The sequence below is a fragment of the Callithrix jacchus genome, chromosome 4 (genome assembly GCF_049354715.1).
Source record: "Callithrix jacchus isolate 240 chromosome 4, calJac240_pri, whole genome shotgun sequence".
Lineage (NCBI taxonomy): Eukaryota > Metazoa > Chordata > Mammalia > Primates > Cebidae > Callithrix > Callithrix jacchus.
This window is the reverse complement of record NC_133505.1, coordinates 123,865,147-123,890,613: the sequence shown is the minus strand read 5'-3', so window position 1 is coordinate 123,890,613 and position 25,467 is coordinate 123,865,147. Positions and strand designations below refer to the sequence as shown.

General features: G+C 34.3%; 1 protein-coding gene across 2 annotated transcripts in view; it reads left to right on the top strand.

Moving 5' to 3' along the window:
* The window catches only part of GOPC (golgi associated PDZ and coiled-coil motif containing), a 41,128-nt gene extending 17,842 nt beyond the window's left edge, over window positions 1-23,286 (top strand). Inside the window, exons 2-9 of one of the 2 annotated variants that reach the window (XM_002746902.5) lie at window positions 3,496-3,660; window positions 5,069-5,092; window positions 7,891-8,066; window positions 9,595-9,760; window positions 12,641-12,736; window positions 13,875-14,039; window positions 16,718-16,898; window positions 20,173-23,286. In XM_002746902.5, the coding sequence (XP_002746948.1) occupies window positions 3,496-3,660; window positions 5,069-5,092; window positions 7,891-8,066; window positions 9,595-9,760; window positions 12,641-12,736; window positions 13,875-14,039; window positions 16,718-16,898; window positions 20,173-20,303 (1,104 nt within the window). In that variant the 3' untranslated portion in view covers window positions 20,304-23,286. The remainder of the gene's footprint in view (window positions 1-3,495; window positions 3,661-5,068; window positions 5,093-7,890; window positions 8,067-9,594; window positions 9,761-12,640; window positions 12,737-13,874; window positions 14,040-16,717; window positions 16,899-20,172) is intronic. The other variant, XM_002746903.5, reaches the window with a different exon arrangement.
* Window positions 23,287-25,467: the final 2,181 nt, after the last annotated feature.

Here is a 25,467-nt window from a genome sequence, read left to right as displayed (position 1 = left end):
GTCCATCTGCCATCTCTGAAGTCATGCCGCCTGTCTCCAAAGTTCAGCTGCTGCTTCTCTCTGCTGGCTGAGTCTGGGGTCTTTATAGGCACAAGATGTGGGGCAGGCCAGGCCATAGTTTTAGAAAAGACAACATTCAGTTGGTAAAAAGACCTTATTTGGAAAGAACCAATTGGGAGAAAATGGGCACACAGGGATGGAAGTTCTCACTTTGGGCTCTGGGTTTCAGGCTTTTAGACTCAAAGGTGGGGTTTTTCTGAGGACACACCCCTGTCTGCCAAGAATTTTTCTGCCTCCTGCCTCTATCAATAGTGTGTGTGTGTGTGTGTGTGTGTGTGTGTGTAGAGAGAGAGAAAAAAAAACTTACAAACCAGTAAGAAAAATATGGACAGCTCTCTAGAAAAATAGGCAAGATACTAACACAGGCACTTCCCAAAAGGGAGTATTCAAATGGTCAGTAAAAATATGAAAAGGCAGTTAAACTTTATTAGCAATGAGGAAATTTTAATTAACCACAATGAAATACCACTGCATCCCTGCCAGAATTGCTAAAATGAAAAATACTGACATTGCCAAGTGAAGGCAAGGATATGAAGCTATCAGAGTTCTTATACGTGGTGGATATGTCAGTTGCTACAATCACTTGGGAAAGTGTTTGACCTTTTCTACTGAAGTCTAACATACATACTCTGTAACCCAGAAACTTCCCAACTAGATACGTAATCAAGAGAAATATATGCAGTATGTATTAAAAGATAGATTCATAGCAACATCATTTTAATAGTTAAAAATTCAAAACAACACAAATGCCCATCAAAAGTAGAATGAGATAGAATGAGAAGTAGAATTAAGTTGAGGGAAAGTAGAATGAATGAAAAATAGTAAAATGTTATTTAGTTAATACCATATAATAGTGAAAATGAAGTACAGCTATGCAAAACAACATGAATAAATCTTATAAGCATACTCAAACATTCAAAAACAGACAAAACTATTTACGGTGTTAGAAGTTAGTATATACTCTGATGGTTACGTTTGTGGATGAAGGTGGAGGTAGTGATTGGAGGGGGTCAAAAGAAGGATCCTGGGTGCTAGCACTGCCCACCCCCACTTTTTTTAAAGACCTGGGTGGTAGTTAAATGGGTATGTTTATTTTTTGTAATATGTTATTTGTGTTCTTCCCTTGTATAAGTTTATACATGAATTAAAAAGTTATGAATAAAAAAAGGAACAAGCGAGCTCTATTGATAGGGAGTGATCTCCAGGAAGTAAAAAAGCAAGAGGAAGCCCGGTATTTATATTATGCCACATCTTAGTTTAATTTATAGCATGCCACTTCTTTTCTCCTACCTCTCGGGCCATTCCAGTCCTTGACACTCTGTTCACCCTGTAACTCAGTCATAGGACATTAATTCACATCTCTTTGCTCCTAGTCTCAACCCAGATCCCACCTTTTCACTTATTTATTTTCTTTATTTCCTGCATTCTGTGGAATATTTCCTGTGGAATATATCATGATTGACACAAAATCAGCACACCTAAAACTTAAATTTATCTTTTTCTCTCTCTCAGGTGTATATAAGCTGTCATCCTAATCTTACTATTTCTATTATCAAAACTTGAAATATTTGCATTATTCTTTACCTAGTCTTCCATTGTACATCCACTGTGCTACATCACCCTGTAACTAAGTATTGCTAACAATTTCTTTTCAGCATTATAAAATCCTTTATTCTCATATACAAAGTTACCATGATTACCTGTCGTTTGGAAAGCTACAATTAGGGTGTTGCTATTGTGTCCTTGTCTTCACTTCCTTACCTGCATATATGTTGCTAAAATACCATTGAGAGAAAATGCTTAAAAATTACATAGTGACTATAGTTACACAACTTTAAGAATATACTCAAAACTATATTATATACATTAAAAGAGTGAATTTTATGATAACAAATTATATGTCAATAAAGGTGTTATTAAAAATTTTTTTAAATGTCATTTAGAGCCTAGAATGATTTCCTATTAGATTGAGTATCAGTTTTGTTTTATCATCCAAAGCCATTTATTATATTGTTTCATTTATCCTATCCAGTCTTATCCAGTCTGTCAACATATCATCCCTTGAGGTAGTCCAATCTCCTTGATAATAACATTTTCATATACTAATAAGTATTTTTGTATATAAGATTAATAATCTTATGAGAATAGTCAAAGCCATGGATATTATTATTGCTTTAAACTGAGGAAACTTGAGACAGAATGTTTTATCTAGAATCACAGGACTAGTATTAGAATTTATTTCAACTTAAGAGGTAAGTTAGAGCATCTTTTATGCACTAGGCACTGGTTGGTACAATTGGGATTTAGAGGCATATTCCAACTATCTGATCCCTGTTTATACTCAGAGAATTCACCTAAAATCTTCAAGTCTCTCTGCCTCTTTGCCTTTGCTAGTCTTCCCATCTCTGTATTTTGTTACTGCTTCAATTTTGTCCTTGTTGTTGTTTTCCTTCAAAGCCCTGCTAAACTCACTCTCAGTATGAATCTTTTCCTTATGTCTCTTCTTTAAGCCTTCCTTTACTTTGTTGGAACTGGGTCAATTCTCTCTCTATGTATAACTTGACACATTTTTAAAGTTGGTTCACATGTGTATTTATCAACGCAGTTGATATGAAAGCTTGTCGGGGGCATAAATTATGATCTATGATTTTAAAAATATTATCTACATTTTTTTTCTCATTGTGCTGGCATAGTTCTAGGCCCTTAGATGCTTAGCAAAATTATGTTGAGTTGAATAGGAAACGTAGGCATTTCTTGATTTTTAATCTACTAGCTGGCTGGGAAAACAAAAACACAAGAGACATATCCTGTGCACAGTTGTAAAATGATATATCAGTTGTGCAAAAATGAAAACTTCAAACTGAATTGGTAAGTAGTCCTGATGAGTTGTTCTCCTATGCTAAAGCTGAAGACTTATTTAACTCTGATCTTTAAGCTTACTATAGTCTCAGAAGTTGATGCCTTAGCACCTAAAATAACTTTACTAGATAATGATCAGGCTGATTTGGGTTAGTATTCTTTGGATTGAAGACACAATACAACTCATTTACTGGCATCTTCTCTAATACTATTAATGTTAGTGGTCCACCGCAGCACACATTGTCTCTACCACCTCATACTTTCGTGTTTTCGTAAGCTTTGAAGATAAAGGTGAAACAGTAAAAAGGTTTATTAAAGTAAGCAAAGTAAAATGGAAGTAGCATTCTGTGTTATTAGAAGATACGGCTTATAGTAGATTTCTTTTGCCACTGAAATATCTGACTTTTACTATTGATTTTCTGTCAGTTTAGATGGATGTCTTGTATCTTAGATAATATTATTCTAGTGTTTGTGTATTTATTTCAAAGGTAGTCTCTCTTGTCATTCTTGAATAACAATTATTGGTCAAAATAAAGAAAATGAGGCATACTTAATTTCTTATATTGTTTTTATAAGGCACAGTTGGTGGACCTGAAATCTGAACTGACAGAAACCCAAGCAGAGAAAGTTGTTTTGGAGAAAGAAGTACATGATCAACTTTTACAGCTGCACTCTATTCAGCTTCAGCTTCATGCTAAAACTGGTCAAAGTGTTGACTCTGGTACCATTAAGGCAAAATTGGTAAGTAGTTTATAGAGTGACATGCCCATGCATGTATTTTACAGGGTGTAGAGGACATTTTGGAATGAGACTTTTAAATTATAAAATATAATATGTGCTCATTGTGGGAAATTTAGAAAATATAAGAACTATAAAGTTTATGATCATTATAATAATCTACAATCTCATCACATAGAGATAATCAGTGATAATATCAACAACCAACTGATAGAATTTTTCTTATTTAAAATATATTATAAATATGTTTAAAAGATATTTGTGATTGTAACATAAGATTTTTCTTGCCCTACTGTATCAGTTGAATTAAATTAAGTTGCAAGTAACATTGGGATTATTCTTGAACGGTACTTATTTTTCTCTGAAAAGAATTCTGAGACTGGCAATCTAGAGTTGATACGGCAGATCTGCAGATATGAGGGATCCAGATTCCTTTCATCACTGTGCTCTGCCATTTTTAGATCATGGTTTCCATCCTCAGGATTTCTTCATGTCTGCATTTCAGGCAGGAAGGATTAATTTAAGGAAAGAGCAAAAAGATGCTTCTCCATTGTGTTAGCCTTCTTTAAAGAACTTTTTATGAAATCTTTCTTAGTAATTTTTGCCAGCATTTCATTGACCATCCTCAGCTGGATGCCAGTCTCTTGTTGGTCATATGGCCACTTCCAGTAGAATTGGAGTTCTGTTAATAAGGAAGAAGTAAAAAATGTAATCGGGTACCAACCAGTAGCACATTCTTTTCTTTTCCTCTTAGTGTATTGTAAGCATTTTTCCTGCCACTGTATACCACATGTTTTGAATGTATAAGAAATATCAGACATTTTGTTACTATATGGCACACAGCAATAAGACAAGTATGCTTGGCAGAGGCAGAACATAAAATGATGTTGATGATGTGATGATAGTAATACATTTATAAATCTTACTTGCTTTTAGTTCATTTCATTTGGTTAATTAGTTCCTGGTACTGATACATTAAAATTCATGAAAATAACCATCTTCTCCTAAGTTAAACTCTTAAGTTTTCAAAGTCTGTCAATCTGTGTTAGTAGGGTTTTATTTAACTGAAATGAAAGTTCATAACTGTTTATTTGAGCTATTTGACATTAACATTCAGAAACAATCTACATTTTCTCTAGAAAAGAATTTACCTGAAGTTTTAACATTAGAGTTTGAAAGAGTATAGTGAAAAGAACACTATACCAGTTATGATGACTAATTTTGATAAACAATTTTGATCTAATACTATATAGTTACTATTGTTTATAGATTTGCAAATAGATTTGTTCTAATGAACTTTACCCAAATGATACTCAACATGTGGGATTTTTCTTTGTAATGATTATACCACTAGATAAAATCATTTGTTTGCTCTTTTTCTAATTATAAAACTTTTTTCTTATATCTGAAGTCTGGCCCCTCTGTGGAGGAGCTGGTAAGTATGTTGTTTCTGTTTTGCTTTAATATGTCATGTTGAAGTGTTTTTAGTGTTTTATTTGCATATTACGTGTTGTCACTCATTGTATTTGAAAATAGCATTAATGATGGCAATTTTTTAATGTTCCAGTACCTGAAAAGTTCACTGTATGGCCCATTGCTCTTTTGTCACTGCATGTTGTTAAACATTTTTCTTTTGTTTGTGATTTACAACTATTATTTGCAGAGCCTGTTAATTTTTGACAATTTCTGAGCCTTGTAACTTGCTCACATCTCTACTTCAAAGAACAATTGGTTTTCCCACCTCAGGGTATTGAAGATACATCAAGCAGACCTAGTTTTTAACCCCCTTACATTTCTATTTGAAATTATTTCCAGAAAAGAATGTGCATGTTGGTTTCTTCTTCATCTACTGCGTGTGTTGCAGCCACAGTCTTGAGAATAATCGTGTGGCCTTTGAAACAACTGAATTTTGAAATGCTTTAGGAGAAGTTATTTTAGAAAATAACAACACATTTTTAATATTTTTCCCGTTACCCCAACCTAATCAAGTTCCAATTTGTCTTATGGCTTTACTTCCTTTAAAGATACAATCTTTGATATCTAAATGAAAAATGAGCATCTTGGATGTTACCTGGTAACAAACAGGTTAACTAAGAACCAAAAAGTTTTTTTCTGGAAGTCTAGAAATGTTTAACTTCAGTTTTTTTAATCTTATTCTTGCTTACCTCTGTTAATTTCAGGCCTGAGAGTTTGTCAGATTCATTAGGGATTCGAATCATTAAAACTCCAGTAAGTCGTAGCTTAGTATGTCTCTCACAGTTCATCAATGTAGTATAAATAGCTCATTAAAGTAATTGGAAGTAGTTAATCCTTAACATAAAGTTTATTTAGTACATAAGCCAAAGAAATCTTCGTCTTCTAGGAATGCTTTTTTTAAAGTTGCATCAACTTTAAAATGTAATAAAAAATTTTTTTTTGTTCATATCTCCAAACTGTTTTCATTTGAAACAGATACTTGCCCTCTTAGGACATAGACTCTGAAATAAAGACTTCAATAATTCCAAAATTGTGTTAAAAGAAGGATTCTAGAGTTTTTCAAATCCTTTAAAAACAATATCTAGAAATTATGTTCTAATCTTTTTTTTCCAGAAATTAAGAGTCTGTTAATCTTTCATCTGTTTGTCATATATTTAACAATTCTTTTTATCAAAGAAGTGATAAATATATCTAGCATTTGGTAGTTGTTACTAGTTTTAGTTCTTGTGTGCGTTTGTGTGTGTGTAATTAAATATATATATATTTTAGGATTATGGTGTTTACTGACTAGTATTGAAATCTGTTTTAATGTTGTTCAAAACAGTAGACCAAAGAAGGCACATTAAATTAATACCAAAATATATTCCATGAATTGCTGAACATTTGCTCACACTTGTTTCTTAGCTTCTGAATATCCAGAATAAAAAGGGAAATCTTATGTAAAATAATCAGTGCCCATACAATAGAAACAATACTATTCATCATTTTCTCAAGAGAAACAATTTTTCTGGTGCTAAGGTGGGTTTTTATTTACATCTTCACAAAAGAGATATGGTGGTATAGGAATGTCTTCCAGATATCGTGAAAAAATGTAACCATGTTTTCATAGCTTTTGTGGATTCTGTAAGAGCAGTTCTGCTCAAAGTAAATTCAAGTTTTTAGTGTTGAGGTGTTTTTTTTTGATCCACAAATAACACTTAAAATGTCTATTGGGGCCCTTACTTAATTCTTATAAGGCTTTTATGTGGCCACACAGTTTTGTGTGTATGTTTGATTTTGAATTTGCCTGCCTTTGGGCAGGATTTTTTTTGTACCTTCCATTTTGCAATGTATTTTGTCTTGTACCTGCCTGTTTCTGCACTTGGATCCTGAAGGCATTTACATATGCAACCCTTCATCTATAGGAAAGATTATACTTTTAAGGTAAATTGAATATTATTTCTCATATATAAACTTCTGATAAAAATTTGATGGTGAAGATCTTGCAGTTATAGTCTCTGGCTAACATTTTTATGTTCACATACATGGACTATCTATGAAGAGGAACATAGGAGGCAAGTGAGGCCAGTGTTTTCCTCAGAAAGAAGTTCTGCATTCACTCTAACATACAGATAAATAAATGAGCCAGATCTCAAAGTTCAGTGGTAATCCACACCATAGATGTGCTTATCTATAGAAACGTTTTAATGTGTAAATGTTTTAATGCAATTGTTACCAACAGTTTTTTATGACTATGAAATGTTTAGTAAAAAAACTAGTATGTCTCTTCTAGTTTATTCATTATAAGTTTCTTGTGGTCCTCCAAGATAAATTAGCTATAAACTGCATCTGTGTAACTGAATGATTTTTGACTTACTTTTTAGACTTATTGCATTGAAGTTAATTAAATGTTTGGGAACAACCACCAGAATGATTATTTTTTATATTAATCTAGTTTTCTAAGTCAGTTTTAGAAAGTAAATAGCAGATTCAACTCTCCATTGAAGCCACTCTACTATGTGATAACATGAGCCTAGAGTAGACTACTTTTCTTATTATCCTCTGTATCAGCGACCCCATGGCGGGCAATTATTTTATCTAGAAGTATTTCCAAGATGTTACTAGTTAAAAGAACTAAATCCAGACCTTTGTGTTGCATTTTATAGAGATGGAGTGGTATATTGTTGAACTGTAGGCTTTTGTACATTTTCAATAACATGGTCTAGTGCTAAAGAGTTTTTATTTTCATTAAATTATATATTTTTAAAAATCACATAGGAAAGAGAGCTTGAGGCAAACAAAAAAGAAAAAATGAAAGAAGCGCAACTTGAAGCTGAAGTAAAATTGTTGAGAAAAGAGAACGAAGCCCTTCGTAGACATATAGCTGTTCTCCAGGCTGAAGTATATGGGGCAAGACTGGCTGCCAAGTACTTGGATAAGGAACTGGCAGGAAGGTGTGTAAAAAACATGGGTATTACTGCATTCTTAGGTGACAAATTGGATATTTAATGAGGTTGAGTCTTATTTTATTTAATTTTTTTTTTTGAGACGGAGTCTTGTTCTCTTGCCCGGACTAGAATGCCATGGCATGATCTCAGCTCACTGCAACCTCCATCTCCCAGGTTGAGGAGATTCTCCTGCCTCAGCCTCCCGAGTAGCTGTGATTTCAGGCGCCTACCACCATGCCTAGTATTTTTAGTAGAGATGGGTTTTCACCATGTTGGCCAGGCTGTTCTCAAACTCCTGACCTCGTGATCTGCTCACCTTGGCCTCCCAAAGTGGTAGGATTACAGGCGTGAGCCACTGTTCCTAGCTGAGTCTTATTTCTTATGGTAAATGAAGTATTAATCTTTACCCTCAGAATTATTTTACGGTTGGTTTTAACTTACTGTTGTCAAATTAATACTGATAGCATTATGGATTGCAGATCTGTTTATTCATACTAAATGTGTTTAATTTACACACACAAACACTGATAGTATCCTGCTGTGAAATGCTAACAACTCTGTAGAGCAGCACTTTTCAACTATGTTGTGCCTTGAGACCAGTACAGCCGACGTTCCCATGCATAGTAGAACTTCCATAAGGAATTATTTTTATGATCACTGAAACCCAGTCTTTCTTGCCTCTCAAAAAAAAATGTTGGTATTAAGTTAATGACAGTGATTTTATTATAATAATACACAGAATTTTGCTTGTATTTATTAAGCAAATTATTAACAAACTTTGGTGACTTATACTAAATCATTTTATGCATATTCTTTTAATGCCACATTAAAAATGTGGAACAAAGAAAAAATAATTTATATCATGTTGAAGTACAAATTTTTCTAGTAACTTTTTAAAAAAAATTTTGTGAGATGGGATCTCACTCTGTCACTCAGGTTGAAGTGCAGTGTCCACCTTTCAGGCACAAATGATCCTCCTACCTCAGCCTCTAAAGTAGCTGGAACCACAAGCACACCACCACACCTGGTTAATTTTTTTAAGGGTTTCATCATGTTACCCAGGCTGGTTCTAGTAACTTTTAACCACGTTTAAAATAATCCTTTTGTAAAAAGAAACTCTAATTAGAAGAAATGTTTGTGTACAGTTAATCTCATCTAAAATGTAACATTTAATAGTATCTGAGTTTGATGACTTTGCATGTGGTACATAAAACAGATTGACAATCTCATAATTGTTTTTTCATAAATTGTTTTTATAGATTTATTTTAATTAAGTCTATACGACTAAATGAATTCACATTAATTTCTTTAAAAAATTGTTTTACTGGTTTTTCCCTTGAAGATACCTGTTCTTTTCAGAGTTTTTCATATTTTTTTTTAAATCTGAGAGACATAAAAGATGTTCCTGAGTATTAGTTTTATCACTAATTTGAAATTCATGCAAAAGCTACTTAGGTTCAATATTTTTTCTGAATTCTCACTATAGTAAGCATAATGAAAAATCAGCTAAATGAACTCTTTTCTCAATATGAAGGGTCCAACAAATACAATTGCTAGGACGAGATATGAAGGGACCTGCTCATGATAAGCTTTGGAACCAATTGGAAGCTGAAATACATTTGCATCGTCACAAAACTGTGATCAGAGCCTGCAGAGGACGTAATGATTTGAAACGACCAATGCAAGCACCACCAGGCCATGTATGTTTGCTTTGCTGCTGCTTCCCACTCAGCCTCTTCCTTCTTTCTTTAGTCACAATTACTTTTCATTCTTTCCTTTGTTCTAGGATTGTTTGAAAGCTTTATTTAAAAAGTGAAAATGGGATTTAACTTATTCAAAGTAGATAAAGTTTAAACAGTCCATAGAAATTTTAGTAGCTCTTCGCAGACTTACTAATGCCCTGGGAATGATGTTTCTGCAGATAGTGAACCATTGTTAGCAAACACATATTGCTAGTATGTTGGGCCATATTTCCAGTTTTTCCTAGAGAATGATGGGGTACACTTAAATTTGTTTTGAGCTTAGCTTAGAGTGTGTGATCATATTGATAAATTGACAAATATTTTGGGGTAGTATTTTAAGGACATTTTTGGTAACTGAATCCAAATGTTGATTCTGAACTAACGTTTATACCTGTTTGGTCTTGGATTAAGATGGAATTTGAGATCTGTAGCCAGTTGTCTGTTTCTGTAGCCACCATTGTATGAAAGTTTCTCTTTCTATCTGGATAAATCTTTATTAACTTCTATTTCAACAGCTGCTTGATAATAAAGACCTTAATATACAAAAACATGTCTCACAAGCGTTCACATATCTTAGTACCAGATAATGTATGGCCTTAAATAGTAAAATAGTTTGTTGCCTCTGCAAGTATTTTTGTAAGAAGAATTGATATGTACATAGAGTTGGTGGAAGAGAAGTGGGGATAGTGATAAGCACTTTATGCCATTGTCTTCTCTAGGACATTGGTGGTCCCCATTAATTTCTAGGTCTAGTAGATTTGGAAATGGAGATGTTAGGAGGAAGACAAAATAGTTTGTATCAGATATGCATGAGTGATAAAAGCATGCTTGTGAAATTAGCTAAATATGAGGTTGGGATTTTAGGTAATAGCTGGATTATAAAAATTATTTTATACTACATAGAGGAATTTTAACTTTAACCTGATAATCATGGAACTTTTAAATAAAATGGCGGACATCATAAAATTTACTTTTTTTTTTTTTGAGACAGAGTTTTGCTCTTGTTGCCCAGACTGGAGTGCAGTGGCGCCATCTCGGCTCATTGCAACCTCTGCCTCCCAGGTTCAAGTGATTCTCCTGTCTCAGCCTCCTGAGTAGCTGGGATTACAGGTGTGTGCCACCATGCCTGGCTAATTTTTTGGTATATTTAGTAGAGATGGGGTTTCACCATGTTGGCCAGGCTGGTGTTGAACTCCTGACCTAAGGTGATTACCCACCTCGACCTCCCAAAGTGCTGGGATTACAGGCATGAGCCACTGCACCCAGAGCCAAAATTTACATTTTTTAGTATATTCACTTCGGTATAGTGAAGAGGACCAAGTTGGAGTCCAGGAGATATATTAGAAAGATACTTTGGTCATCCAAGGAGAAAGTGATTAGGATAGAAGTGGTATTTGAGAAGGACAGATTTGAGAGGATTATAATCAGGAGGGCTTGATTGGTAACTAACTGCTTTTTATTAAATAGCAGAAAAAAAAGAGTCTGGGCTTTTGGTTTGAGCAACTGAGTGAGATCTGGCATTCACTGGTAAGGGAAATAGAAGAAAAGGAAGGATTTGGGGAAAAGATAATGAGATCAGTTTTAGACAAGTAGTGCTTGAGGGGACAGTGGGATGTCCAAGATACATCCGGTTAGATATATGACTCTGTATTTCAGGAGGTAAATCTGATTTGAAGAAATAGTAGGGAAATTCTCCATCTCTTATACTTGAAACCTTGGAATTGATTAAGTCAGTTCCAAGTATATATGTATAAAGCATATATGTAGTAAAAGGAATAGGAGGTGAAAGATGGAAACTTACAGAGTGGGAGAAGGAAAAAGATCACTAAAGGAAGGAGCCTAGGATGGAGCTATCAGATAAGGAAAAAGATCACTAGAGGAAGGAGTCTGGGATGGAGCTATCAGATATGGGCCATCTAGGAAAGTAGTCTAATAAAAACCTATGGAAAGAGCAGGTTTTAAGGAGGGATTGCTGAACAGTATGACTTTCTGCAAGTTTCAAGTAGGGTAGTAACAAAAAGTATTAATTGTGTGTAGCAATATTGATTACTAGTGACCACAGAGAATAAAATTCCAGTTGTGCTTGTGGGGGCAGAACTCTAATGACAGAAATCAGAGGACTGAATATGAGTGGCAAGGAAGTAGATATGATGAGGATGAACTTTGTGTGGAGGATAAGGAAAGGGGTAAGTTGCCAAGGAAGATAGTGAAGGATCAAAAGGTTTTTAGTTTAGTTTAGTTTTGTTTTGTTTTGCATTTGCACATGATCAGTATTTTAAAACTGGAAGAGACTTGGAATTCATTATCTGCTGAATAGGAAAACAGCTTAGTAGAGACAGAAAGAGTAAAGGTGCCAGAGAAAGAATTATTAATTGATCAAGGCCCTTTATTTAAGAGGTGGACTCCAGAGCACCAAGGAATGTATAAGTAATTAATGATCCAATCGGAAATTTGTTTTTCAACTCTACAACTCAGCTAAAATGAATGTAGATCTTACAGCTATCCAGTGAAGACAGACAGTCACTTTTATTTTTTGAGGCTATTTGTTCCTCAATTAATTCCTGGAAATAATTTCTTTTATAATGTCCTACAGTTTAAAAAGAAATATATCAATATTTTAAAAATTATTGGCAAAAGGGTGAGAAAATCACCTATAAATTTTGCATCAATAGAACAACTATTTTCATTTTTCTATTTTATCTATTACTTTCTGAACCCTATACTGTTTATCCATTCAAGGAAATTAATAAAGATTTCTAAAAGCAAATTATATGAGTTTACTCTATTTGGTATGCTATTTAAATGATACTAATTTTTCTTCTTTTCCCTCCCAATAAGGATCAAGATTCCCTAAAGAAAAGCCAAGGTGTTGGTCCAATTAGAAAAGTTCTCCTCCTTAAGGAAGATCATGAAGGCCTTGGCATTTCAATTACAGTAAGAAGTAGTGCTTCCAGTCTCCTTTTCTGCAGTTATCTAGTGTAGTCATACTCCTTTGTGGATATCATTGGGGAACAGAATATTCTGTTGGTTATCATTGGGGAACAGAATATATTTTTAAATAACTAAATTTATCCCTATGGGGATAAATGTTTGCTTTTCTGTAAACATTTTTAAAAAAAATAAACCTTCCTGGCAACTATTAAGTATACCTTTAGTAAGCATAGTTTAATATTTTTATTATGACTCACATAATAGTTATGTACCATATACTGTGATGCCTCTAGGAGCCCTTGGGAATAGATATGGCTGTTGTCTTCGATGTTAAATGGCTTCAGATTGTATTGTTCTCTCTCAGAGTATGTGTATCTTTCTCTCATCTCATTTCTTAGCTGTCATATTTCACTGGCTCTTGAGTCTAAATATTATAATTCCTTTTTTAAATTTGATGCCTTTAGGAGTCATTATATTGTAATCTCAGTGCTTTAATGAACAAGGTGGCTTTAATTTTCATTTGGTGTAATACTTAGGCACTGAGCAAGTTCATTCATTTTTTTGGTACTGCTTAATGTAGAAATGTTCCTTATAATAAAAGGCTCATCTAATCTATATGTCTTGACCACTTACCTTTTTTAATGAGCTGCCTTCAAAGAGCATACATTTTAGCAGGACAAATAAGATACACACACACACACACACACCCCGTGTGTGTGTGTGTATCAAAGATACAAGCTAGAGAATGATAGGTACCAAGTACTGTATTTCTTCAATTCTACATTGCATATATTTTTATATTTTAACTTCTCTGAAATTGAAATTAATTGTATAATCTTAAAATTATTTTTGTGGCACCTAAAATAATTGGTCTTGTCATTGGTGATGATTCAGACTTGATAAAATATAATGGTGCTATGGAGTACTAACGTAAATTTTTTTAATTTCAGAATTTAGCCAATTTACTCTTTGGTAATAATTTTTTTTACCATTACTTACGTAGAAAATAAAATTTTACCCAACATTTATAGAGACAGCATAGGTGCTTAATGAAAGATTTTTAAGAAAATAGTTTATCTCCAGATTAATCAGTGACTATACAAAGAATGCTTTAATTTACTGCCTTTTATTATTGTTTTAGGGTGGGAAAGAACATGGTGTTCCAATCCTCATCTCTGAGATCCATCCGGGGCAACCTGCTGATAGATGTGGAGGGCTGCATGTTGGGGATGCTATTTTGGCAGTCAATGGAGTTAACCTAAGGGACACAAAGCATAAAGAAGCTGTAACCATTCTTTCCCAGCAGGTAAATTCCCTTAATATAATTAGAATTGGATCTATCAGTTACTTCTTTATAAATCTATTGAACACTGTATACTTCCCTATGAAGTTTCTAAAGCAGTAAAATATTTATACCTAGATCTTGTTTCCTTTGATTTAATGCTTTTATAAATGACATTCAGTCGTATTTACTGAAAATGGACATTTTGTTTACTTCATAACTTTGAGCAGGTTACTTAAGTCCTCTCTCCCACAGTGTCCTCCCCTGTGTGGGAGGGATTGAAAGAAAGCTGTGAGGATTAAATATGTTAATACATATAAAGGACTCAGAACAGGACCTGAGACCGAGAAAATCATCCTTAATGCCTAAAACACTATATATAAGGTATTACAGAAAAGACAATGCTAGAAGTGGATTGATTTTAGTCATAGAATTTTAAAATTGAAATTATCCATAGAAACTATCTAGCCCAACTGTCTTTCTTAAAATGAGTAAACTAAAGTTCTTAGAGATGAAAGGATTCCCTCCAAGTTGCCGAGCAAATAAATTATAGAATTAAGATTCATATTCAGGAGTCATATTTGTCATACATTTGTACTTAAAATGTTGTTTTGTTTATTTCTTTCAAGAATAGAGTTGAGGGAATTAGAGGCATTGGTAGTACATTGAGATGTTTTTTGGATCATCAGTGTGGTATGCCTCTGTAGAATTGAATCTCAGAGTTGAAAGTGAATATAGTTCATTGGTTCAATCCTATATGATGCCTAAATCTTCGCAACATCACTACTTCAATGATTATATTAAAGGAAGGACTTGCTGATATCAAGCAGTCCATTCCATTGTTATACAGGACTGATTTTTAGAAAGCTTTTTCTCATATTAAGCCTGAAATCTCTGTCTCCATGACAGCTACCCACAGATCTAATTCTGTCATCTAAAACTTTGCTGAAGACCACTGCATTGTCTGTCTCTTTCTGCAAAATGGTATTTTATCTCTCTGATAAAAGAGATCAAGAGTGCTACCCCATTCTCTCAAGTTAGTGTTTTATCAGCCCATCTTGACTGTCATCCAGTAGCAAAAGAGTGGGATGACTGGTGAAGGAGCTAGCAATAGGCAGTCATAGTTTTAAGGAAATGCTAACTAAGCACATACTAAATTCTGAGGTATAACCTTAAACTGCTGGGAAAGAAGAGCACCAAAGAGACTAACTTAGTGAGTAGCAGTTAAACATAGCATGCTTTCTTTTGAGCAAAGGCAAGCCATAATTTTCAGAGTTGCTAACACCACACTTGTATGTAGTGGTTGGAGTCTTATTAAATGACAATTATAGCTTCGAATTTTTTTTTAACATAAAATGTTCTGTACCTTTTTTTATTTTTTATTTTTTAGAGCTGGGTCTCACTCTGTCACTCAGGCTGAAGTGCAGTGGCACAGTCATGGATCACTGCAGGCTCAACCTCCCAGGCTCAAACAGATTCTTCGCCCTCAGCCCGCCAAGTAGCTAAGACTACAGGTGCATGCCACCATGCCCAGCTAATTTTTTTTTGTAGAGTTGGGTTTTGCCATGTTGCGCAGGCTGGTCTAGAACTCCTGAGCTCAAGTGATCCACCTGCCTCAGCCTCCCAAAGTGCTGGGATTACAGGCGTAAGCCACTGTGCCTGGCATGATATGTAACTTTTTATTTGAATGTGTCATTGTTAAAGAATGACAGTATAAATATTACACAATTATTCTGACATAATACAAAGAGCAAGGACTGTACAGTCAAACTTTTATTTTTCTTTATTCTTGTTTATTATATAGGGAAGGTTATCTGCTTTCTCCAGACTCACTCAGGTTTCTCATTCATGTAAAAGAGACTATAGCAGGATTATTCTAAGGATTGAAAGCTATAATTAAATATATAAATATAATAATTACTATTATTGAATAAAAAACAAAAAATCATTTTGTAGAAAATTCATTTCCTGAATCAGTTAAGGAAAGTTTTTATGATTTCCTTATTTAATATCTGACTATTTAGATGTATTTGCTGAATTTCTGTGTGCATTACAACATGGCAAAATAACTTTTAAACTGAATTCTTGTTCTAAAATTCTATAAATTTAATAATTAAGCATCCTTTTATATTTTAGACCTATTAACAAAAAGATTATGGTCAGTAGAAAGAGCTACTATAATGTGTAAAGGACCTGTAGAGAGGATTCACGGGGCTGATCTAGACATGATGACCTCACTACCTCTTTAGAGTCTAGAATTTCATTATTTGTTTTCTGGATATGACCTATCTCTGAGATCTCTCCACCCCTAAGCCTCCCCACAAAGAATTTGGAAATCCTTATTTTTTTTCTTTTTGAGATGGAGTTTCACTTTTATTGCCCAGGTTGGAGTGTGATGGTGCAATCTTGGCTCACTACAACCTCCGCCTCCCGGGTTCTAGTAATTTTCCTGCTTCCACCTCCTGAGTAGCTGGGATTACAGGCATGCGCCACCATGCCTGGCTAATTTTGTATTTTTAGTAGAGATGGAGTTTCTTGATGTTGGTCAGGCTGGTCTCGCACTCCTGACCTCAGGTAATCTGCCTGCCTTGGTGTCCCAAAGTGCTGGGATTACAGGCATGAGCCACTGTGCCTGGCCTGGAAATCCTTTTAAGATTACAGTTATAATAACTTGACTTTCTCATTTTCATTTCCTGTCTTAGAGAGGAGAGATTGAATTTGAAGTAGTTTATGTGGCTCCTGAAGTGGATTCTGATGATGAAAACGTAGAGTATGAAGATGAGAGTGGACATCGTTACCGTTTGTACCTTGATGAGTTAGAAGGAGGAGGTAATCATGGTGCTAGTTGCAAAGACACAAGTGGAGATATCAAAGTATTACAAGGTAAAAATCACTCTGAAAATTATTACTAACATATTCATTATTATTAAATGCTTAAAGTGTGAAGGCCTCAGACTATTTCTTCAGTAAAACTGTTTTAATGGTGAAGAAATCAAAGGAATGAAGAGCTTTCCTTTGTTTATTGTTTTATTGTACACTATGCTAACATTTTATTTATGATATATGTTCTTCTAGGTCCTTCTTGGATTGTTAAGACACGTACATTACCAGTTACTCTACTGCAAGTGATCCTTGAAAAATAAATACAATTTTTTCTAAACTCTGAAACAAAGACCAACATGCTATTTTGATTAGATCTATCTTACAGATTATATTCTCTCTGTCTTGATGGAAATTCATCTCTCATAATACAATGAATTTTAAGCTAATTATGAATACGTTTGACATATACTGTCATGATTGTTATTAGAATCAACTTATCTTGGGGATGTTTGGTTTAGTTCCTTTGCTATCATTAACACATATTTTAAGGAAAAACTCTAGCACTTCCTTTTACATAGAGCAGTAGTCCTCAAATTGTGATCTGTGGATCTCTGAGGGTCCCTGAGATATTTTAGGGGAGTTCATGAGGTCAAAGCTTTTCATAATAATACTAAGACATCATTTGTCTTTTTTTGCTATGTTGGTGTTTGCACTGATGGTATTGGGTTGGTGCAAAAGCAATTGCGGTAAAACTGCTGGTGCCTTAGCACTAATCAAGGCAGTGTTGCTAATACTAGTAACTGTACTAGTAATCATTGTGTTCTTCCTTGCCATCCATTCATAGTAAAAGAAGAAGATGCCAATTTTGCTTAAAAATGTCTTTGATGAAATGGCAAAAACAGTTAATTTTTAAATATTGACCTTTCAGTACATGTCTTTTTAATATTCTGTGTGATGAGATGGGAAGTAGGCATAAAGCACTTATTCCACATACTGAACAAAGATGCTGGTCTCAAGGAAAAATACATAAGTGACTGAACTAGCCATTTTTCTTCATGAAAGACAAATTTTACTTGAAAGAATGACTAACAAAGTATGGTTTTTCAGATTGTTTGGAAGGCATTTTCTTAAAAATGGACAAAGTTAGTCCATCACTTTAAGAAAGAAAACTGATAATATTTATTGCCAATGATAAAATGTTAGCTCTCAAGTAAAAGAACTTTATAAAACATGCATTGATCACCATAAGCTTGACAGCTTTCTAACACTTAACTTTTCAGATGATATTAATGATGATATTAATAAATATGATTTTTTGATGTAGTAAAGTCAACTGTGTCAACTTTTGGAATTACTGCACAACTTAATGGTCCAATATTTTTCACATCACCAGTAAATAATGTTATAAAGTTATGCATGGGTAAAAGATCCATTCAAAATGCAAGATGGACAAATGGATTTTAATGTAACAGAGTGTGAAAAGTTCACTGATAAGGTTTCAAATTCTACATTGTCAAATTTTTGTATAATATCAGAACAATACTGACAGTTATCTGAAAAGGCTGTAAAATACTCTTCCATTTCTCAACTACATATCTGTGTGAGACTGAACTTTCTTCATATACTTGTAATAGATTGAATGGAAGCAGATATATGAGAATCCAACTATTATCCATAAAGCCATTGAAGAGATTTGCAAAATTATAAAATAATGCTACTCTTCTAACTAGAATTTTTTTGTTTGGAACATAATTTTTTTGTTTGTCATTAGATAAATGTTATATTAACAATTTGGATTTATTGTTATTTTTAACAAAGAAATGAATTTTTTCTTTTAGATTTTTCAGTTTTACTTACTAATATGGGAAACATCAGTAGCTATAATCCACATAAACAGAAGCTTCTTGGAGTCCTCAATGCTTAGTACAAAGGCCTCCTGAGACCAAAATGTTGAACTCTTAGCTTAGAGTTTTATGGTGAACTGATAAACTGTTGCACTTTTGATAAACTTGTGTGTTGCAACTGTCTGCACAAAGTTAGTACCAATTATTGTTCTCACTGTGCATCTTGAGCAACATTATTGGGGCAGTATGTCAAAACTTTACACTGTTGGGCTGCTCTCCATATGATTTCATTGTATTTCACCCTTTTTGTTGTTTTCTGTCAGGATTAGAAGACTTGTCTCTTCCTTTTTTTGTAACTGAGGCTAGAAGGCTTCTCTGTCATCTGTGCAAATTGCAAACACTTAAAATGTGACTCAACCAAAAATTTGTGTGCATATATCACTTTTAACTGACTCACATTTAAAAAAGTATTAGTTATTGTTTCACACATGTTCATACTTTATAGCTCAATAAATAGGTGATATAGTCAACACTTATTTATAAGCCTATTATTTATTTTATAGATGATCAGAATTAGTTTTAAATTTTAGCTAGACATCATCTTGCCAACAAATTGCATTTTAAGCAATCAACTAGTATATGCCTCAGTGAATTGAAGTTAATGTAATACGAAAGCAACAATGTAAAATAAAAAGATGATTCACAGTTCAGTAGATATTTATATAAGTAGAATTGACTGCATTTTACAATTATATATATTACTTCTAAGTCTTATAGACAACTTGATAGGGGGTAAGCATGGTGGCTCATGCCTGTAATTCCAGTACTTTGGGAGGCTGAGGCAGGAGGATGGCTTGAGGCCAGGAGTTACCAGCCTTGGCAACATAGTGAACCCTGTCTCTTCAAAAAATTTTAAAAAATATAACTGGACATGGTGGCACATGCCTATTGCCCCAGCTGCTCAAGAGGCTGAGGTGGGAGGATTGCTTCAGCACAGGAGGTCAAGGCAGCAGTGAGCTGTAATCACTCCACTGCATTCCAGCCTGGACAATAGAGTGAGAACCTGTTCCCCCCCAAAAAAGGAAAAGAAAACTTGATAGGAAATTTAATATAATGTTTAGATAAGTGCAATGTAGTATTTTTTAATCTGTACAATATTTGATACCTGCCCTAAGGGGGAAAAATTCTCCTGTTAAGAATTACTGATTTGATTAATATAAGGTATTATTTTTGCCTCAGATTACTACTGTTAATTACAGTGGGCATTCCTTTGTTTTTCACTAATAAAATTATAAAACTAACTTTTTTTTAAAAATTGAGATGGAGTTTCACCATGTTGGCCAGGCTGGTCTTGAACTTCTAACCTTAGGTGATCCTGCCACCTCGGCCTCTCAAAGTGCAGGGATTATAGGCCTTAGCCACCATGCCCAGCCATAACTAACTTTTTAAACCAGAAAGTATCTGCTTTTTTTTTTTCTCCTTTCTTTCAGGATTTAATAAGAAGGCAGTAACTGACGCACATGAAAATGGAGACCTGGGCAATGCAAGTGAAACTCCGCTAGACGACAGTGCTTCAAAATTAGATGATCTGCACAGTCTGTATCATAATAAATCTTATTAAATTGACTATCTCCAGACAAGATTGTTAATCAGACTATTCTGAATTTGGGGCACTGGGGAAGATGGTGACAAAGACTATACAAAATCAGGGGAGGCTGTTTGTTGCCTAAATGAAAGGCAGGTACCTCAGGGCTTCATGTGAACAATTCTAAATGCATAAAACCCCCTGTGTTTTGTGGTAGGCCATAATTAGCTATTGCATGTAAGCAATTTTGATTTTCTTGAAATTGTAAGCATCAAAGCATGTGTTTCTTGAAGGGTATTACTGGGCTCTTAAGTACCAAATGAAACCCTACTGTTTTATTTGGTTCCTTTTCTCTTTAGTAGAGGACAGTGCTAATTGGAATTTTATAATACCCTTTAAAATACAGAGAGTACATGAATTCATATTATATATTCTAGAAAGTTAACTGTGGTATTTCAGAAAACAGAACTTGACTCAAATGAATTGTAGAAATATAGACCGGACTTAATTTTTTTTAACTGAAAGAAAGGTTTTAGACTTAAAAAAAATTTGTGCATCCTGAAATCTAAATCAATACTTAATGATCATTTATTGTAATGAGTTTGCATTTCAGCTTTATTCAGTGCAGTACGAAATAGTTTTCTTTAAACAATCCTTTATCAATCAATGCTGCACTAGAAATAGTTTCTCAAAAGTTACTAAACATTTGACTTTCTTGGTTTTTAAAAGAAATGCAGATGAGTATAAAACATCTGTTCTCAATTATGTTGATCTGTGTGCACAGTATGGAGCATTTACCCATTCATGTTGAGTCTCAAATGCTTGTTTTCTGGGATCCACAAAAGACAGTTTTATACATTTTGAGTTGTTCATAGTTTGTCTTGTGATAGTTCTGGCATTTAAAGATAAATTTTTCTGGTAGTAAAAGTTCAGATTTTTTACTATGTCATGAAACACAGTACGTTCAAATCAAACAGCAGTTTTCTTTCTAAGTAAATGATTTCGAATCATCTAAAATGTGGGCAAGATGAGATGAAGACATTTTTACACAGTAATTGTTTTAGTTGGGTTTTCATGTGTCAGTTTATGTTTGACTAAAGCTCTCTTCATATGCAGGTTTATAAATTTGTAAGGTCTCTTGTCCCATGATTAAATATGGAGTGTCTCCTCTCTGATCTATTATTCTGCAGTCATTGTAACCGGCTGGGCAAAGTCAAAATGTTACATTAAAGAGGTGATAGTTTTGCTAATCAGTTTTGCTAATATCACTGTTAAGGGAATATTAAGTGGGAGAAAGCCTACAAGGCTTTTAGAATATTATCAGTATCTTCATTTCTGGTATTCAGATGTTATGTGACAAAACACTTTTTTTTGTCTTTCCCAGATGCACTATATATTTGTTCAAGGGTAAATCTATAAAATGTATATACTTTATTTTGTGATTTTGCTATTTATAAATTTAATGTTTTAACTGTTGCTCATTTATGGTTTGTTTTGGGTGGTGTTCATCTGTATATCACCATGTTAATTTGTAATAGAAGTACACTTCATAGTGTATATTGTTACTGATATTAAAATACTTTATAGCATTGCCTCTGAGCAAAAGCTAGTATTTAATTGTACAAATGAATAAGCAAGTCACATGTTATTGTTTGCTTTTGACAGGGTAGGACTCTTAAAAGAAAGAAAGAATAAAAAAGCTTGTCTCCTTATGCCAAACACATACCTCCCATGCATGACATAAGATCTGCAAACTGGATTTTAGCCACTGTATTTATTTAGTAAAAAGAATTTCCCATTGTAGCTGACCTGAAAACTTTTTGCTGTGACATGAAACCATGTTATTCTTATCTTCTTAAAGCACAGCCTGGGTTGGAATGGCCATGGTATTTTTTTCAGAGAATATCCTTTATCTACTATCACTGAATCCTTAGGAAATGTAAGCTAGAACCCTTTGATTTTCAAGAGCTACCTAATAAGTGGTGTTTTTTTTTTTTTCCTAGAACTTCAAGTTGGAATTTTTATGAGGTCACTGTGTAATTTGAAGGATTGTATGAGACAGTTATGACATAAATTCCTTTTAAGGAATGATAAATAGAAGGAAAAATTCCCAAGTAGTTTAAAACTCCACCGGTCAGTTTCCTTTACATTCCTGCTTCAGTGGGGTTTGTAAGCCTACGGTAGAGCACTGTTGCTCAGATGCTACTGTGAACTTCCTATCACGTGTTAGAAAGTAACTAGTTAAAAGTTTATTTTAGAATGTATGGTCTTTGGGGATGAACTAAGAATTAGTTATTAGTTCCAAAGGACTGAGAACCAGTTTTATTATTTTCACATTTAGAGGAAAGAGATTCATATGCCCCTGAAGCTTCTAGAACAAAACCAAACAAGTAAGGAGGGAACTGGTACAAAGCCATTTCATTGAGAAAGGGACAGTAGGAGAAATACGCACATGTGTACACAGAATGGTTGAGAAAATGTCTTGATAGAATGTGAGGGTTGTATGGACGTGTGTATATATTTACACTTAACCTCTAAAATACTCTTCTACAGTTCTCTGTTATGAATATGATGGAAAAGCAACATTTTGATAATGAGACTATTATTAAAATAGATTTAAGAAAGGTGAAAATTTTGTGAGTCTTGATAATTATAACTCAACAGCTACCAAAAATTAGCACAGCTTGTCTGTGGTGCTGTTTTTTTCCCCCCCACAGAAAGTTTTTTTTTACTGTACACAGTGGACTTATTCTATTTTCATGTTTAGAAACAAAAAGGTTTCATGTGATTCATGTGTAAGATGTACAGTATTTGACATCCTGCTTATGTAATCCCTATTCCATCCAGTCTTATACTTATGGTTGGCCTCAAGTCTATTGCATTTATGACAATGTATTATATCTAGTTAATTTGAGTTTAATATTTTTTATTAGCCTGTAAATAAAGATGGCATATTCTACATTAAAATGATATTGATCTCATTTTTTTTAAATAAACATTTTGTTTCCTTCATATTAAATATTTGGCTTATTATTTATTTCTAGTAGCTTCTATTATTTGTACCAATATATCATAAAGTCTGTGCAAAGGATTGGGCTTAATTTTGTGTTATAAATATTGGCAGCTGATGTTATGTATGAGGGAAACATATGTTAGAAAACCAATCCTATTTTTAAGACACCATTTAAAAGGATATTCTTCCATTTTGACCTCTGTATATAATTTAGAAGTACCTATGTTATATGTAAAATACTTTTTGGAAAATACTTGTAAATGAATGACTTGAGTTATGAACATTTAGAAATGTTATGAACATTAGAAATACAGTTTTGTCACTGACTAACCTTGATTTAGTGCTAATACATATATGCTTTCTGTGTGTTGATTTAAGCTCACAATTCACCAAGTGATTTGAAAAGAAGTCTTTCCCCCAGAATTCAACCCCATAGGATATTGGTCAATTTATGAAATTTTAAAGAGAACTTGCATTTTCATTTTTAATTGGTGTTTTGTTTTAGGTGGTTTTATAATTGTAACCTTTAAAAAAAAAGCTTTAAAAGTATTGCAAATCACCATGCATGGTTGGTGCTGAATATTTGTTTAATAATGAACCTTTTTCACATGTGTTTTAAGAGCCATAACCACCATGGCGGCAGCCATGAGAATGCATCTGTCAGTTCTCCTGCAGCAGACAGCATAGCTTACTGAAGGCCCAGCTGCTGCAGTCTGAAATCCATCCCTGTATACATGGTAAGACTACACTTCTCCACGCCACTGCTAGCCAATGACTGATCATAACAGGGTTATCATATGATGACTCCTCAACTTTAGCTGGAGCATTCCATGATGGTCTTTCCAGACTCCCTTATGATTACACTGTAGTCCAAGTTGCTTTCACTCAACCTTCCTTCCTCTTTTCATTCACCTTGAGTCTTAACCTCCATTGTGGTCTCATTACCTTTCAGCCTCTTCTCAACCCCAGCCCCCTACGTATTTTTCCTCACTGGCATTGCCCTTAATAAGTCTACCACACAGCAGATCCCTTTTTGGTGTTGGCATCTGCTTCTTAGAGAGCCTAGACTAATACAAGTGGACCAGGAGTGAGATTTAAGGAAACAGGTAATAAGATGGGCATTAGGAACTATCTTATCTCCCACCCAAAGGGTAAAGACAATGACATCTGGTTGGTAAGTACAGTTTATCTAGTCCTTGGCACAAAATCATGGCTGAGTGGCTGTTTCACAAATGGTATGCAGAAAAGGAGTTAACAGAACAGGCCTGAACCTGATGTCTTTGTGTCTGCTTGCAAGGTTGGACCTTGGCTAGCATCCAGCAACTTGGATATCAGAAGTATTCCCATCATTCCCTTGCTGATAAGTGTGGTTTACTGTGTCTGAAATGTTTATACAAACAATAGGATTTTTGTTGAACACTTAGTTTCCTCTGAGAGTCTAGAATTTTGGTACATGCTAGGCAGAGGATACCTACATGACTGACTCCACTAAAATCTTGACTCCTAGGTTCAGTCAGGCAAGCTTCCTAGGTACACAACACTTAATGTATTGTTACACATCGTTGCTAGAGGAATTAAGCATGTCCTGTGCGACTCCATTAGAGATGAATCTTGGAGCTTGTTACCTGATTTTCTTGGGACTTTGCCCATGTGCCTTTTGTCTTTCCTCATTTTGCTTTGTGTTCTCTTTAATAAATCATAGTTGTGAACAAAACTCTATGGTTTGTCCGATGGGTCTTAGCAAATCAGTCAACTTGGGAACAGTTCTGGAGACTCGACATAGATAGTAACTTCCGGAAGGGAACTCTCCAGGTGGTTCAATGATGCAGACATTTGAAAAATATGGGGAGAACAACATCCATAAGAATAGCAGAATTGGCTGGTTACAGCAGGATTGTATTGATGACCTATAGAAGTGGGATGGCCCAGCTCCCAAGGAGGCCTTACCTCCTACAATGGAGGGATTGAAACAGCTGAGCTTCAGGCTGAACACCTAGAGTTGCTGAGTTTTACTTGAATGTTCAGCCAAGCCCCTTTTATTTTGTGAAAGCCCTGGTAAGGAAAACGTAGCACCTTAAAACATTCCACGGGGACATCTGGATGGGTGCACCTGAGAGACTGCAGGCTTTACTGGACCATCTGGTCTTAAGAACTAGTCCACACTTTTCTAATAAGACCTGATAGTTT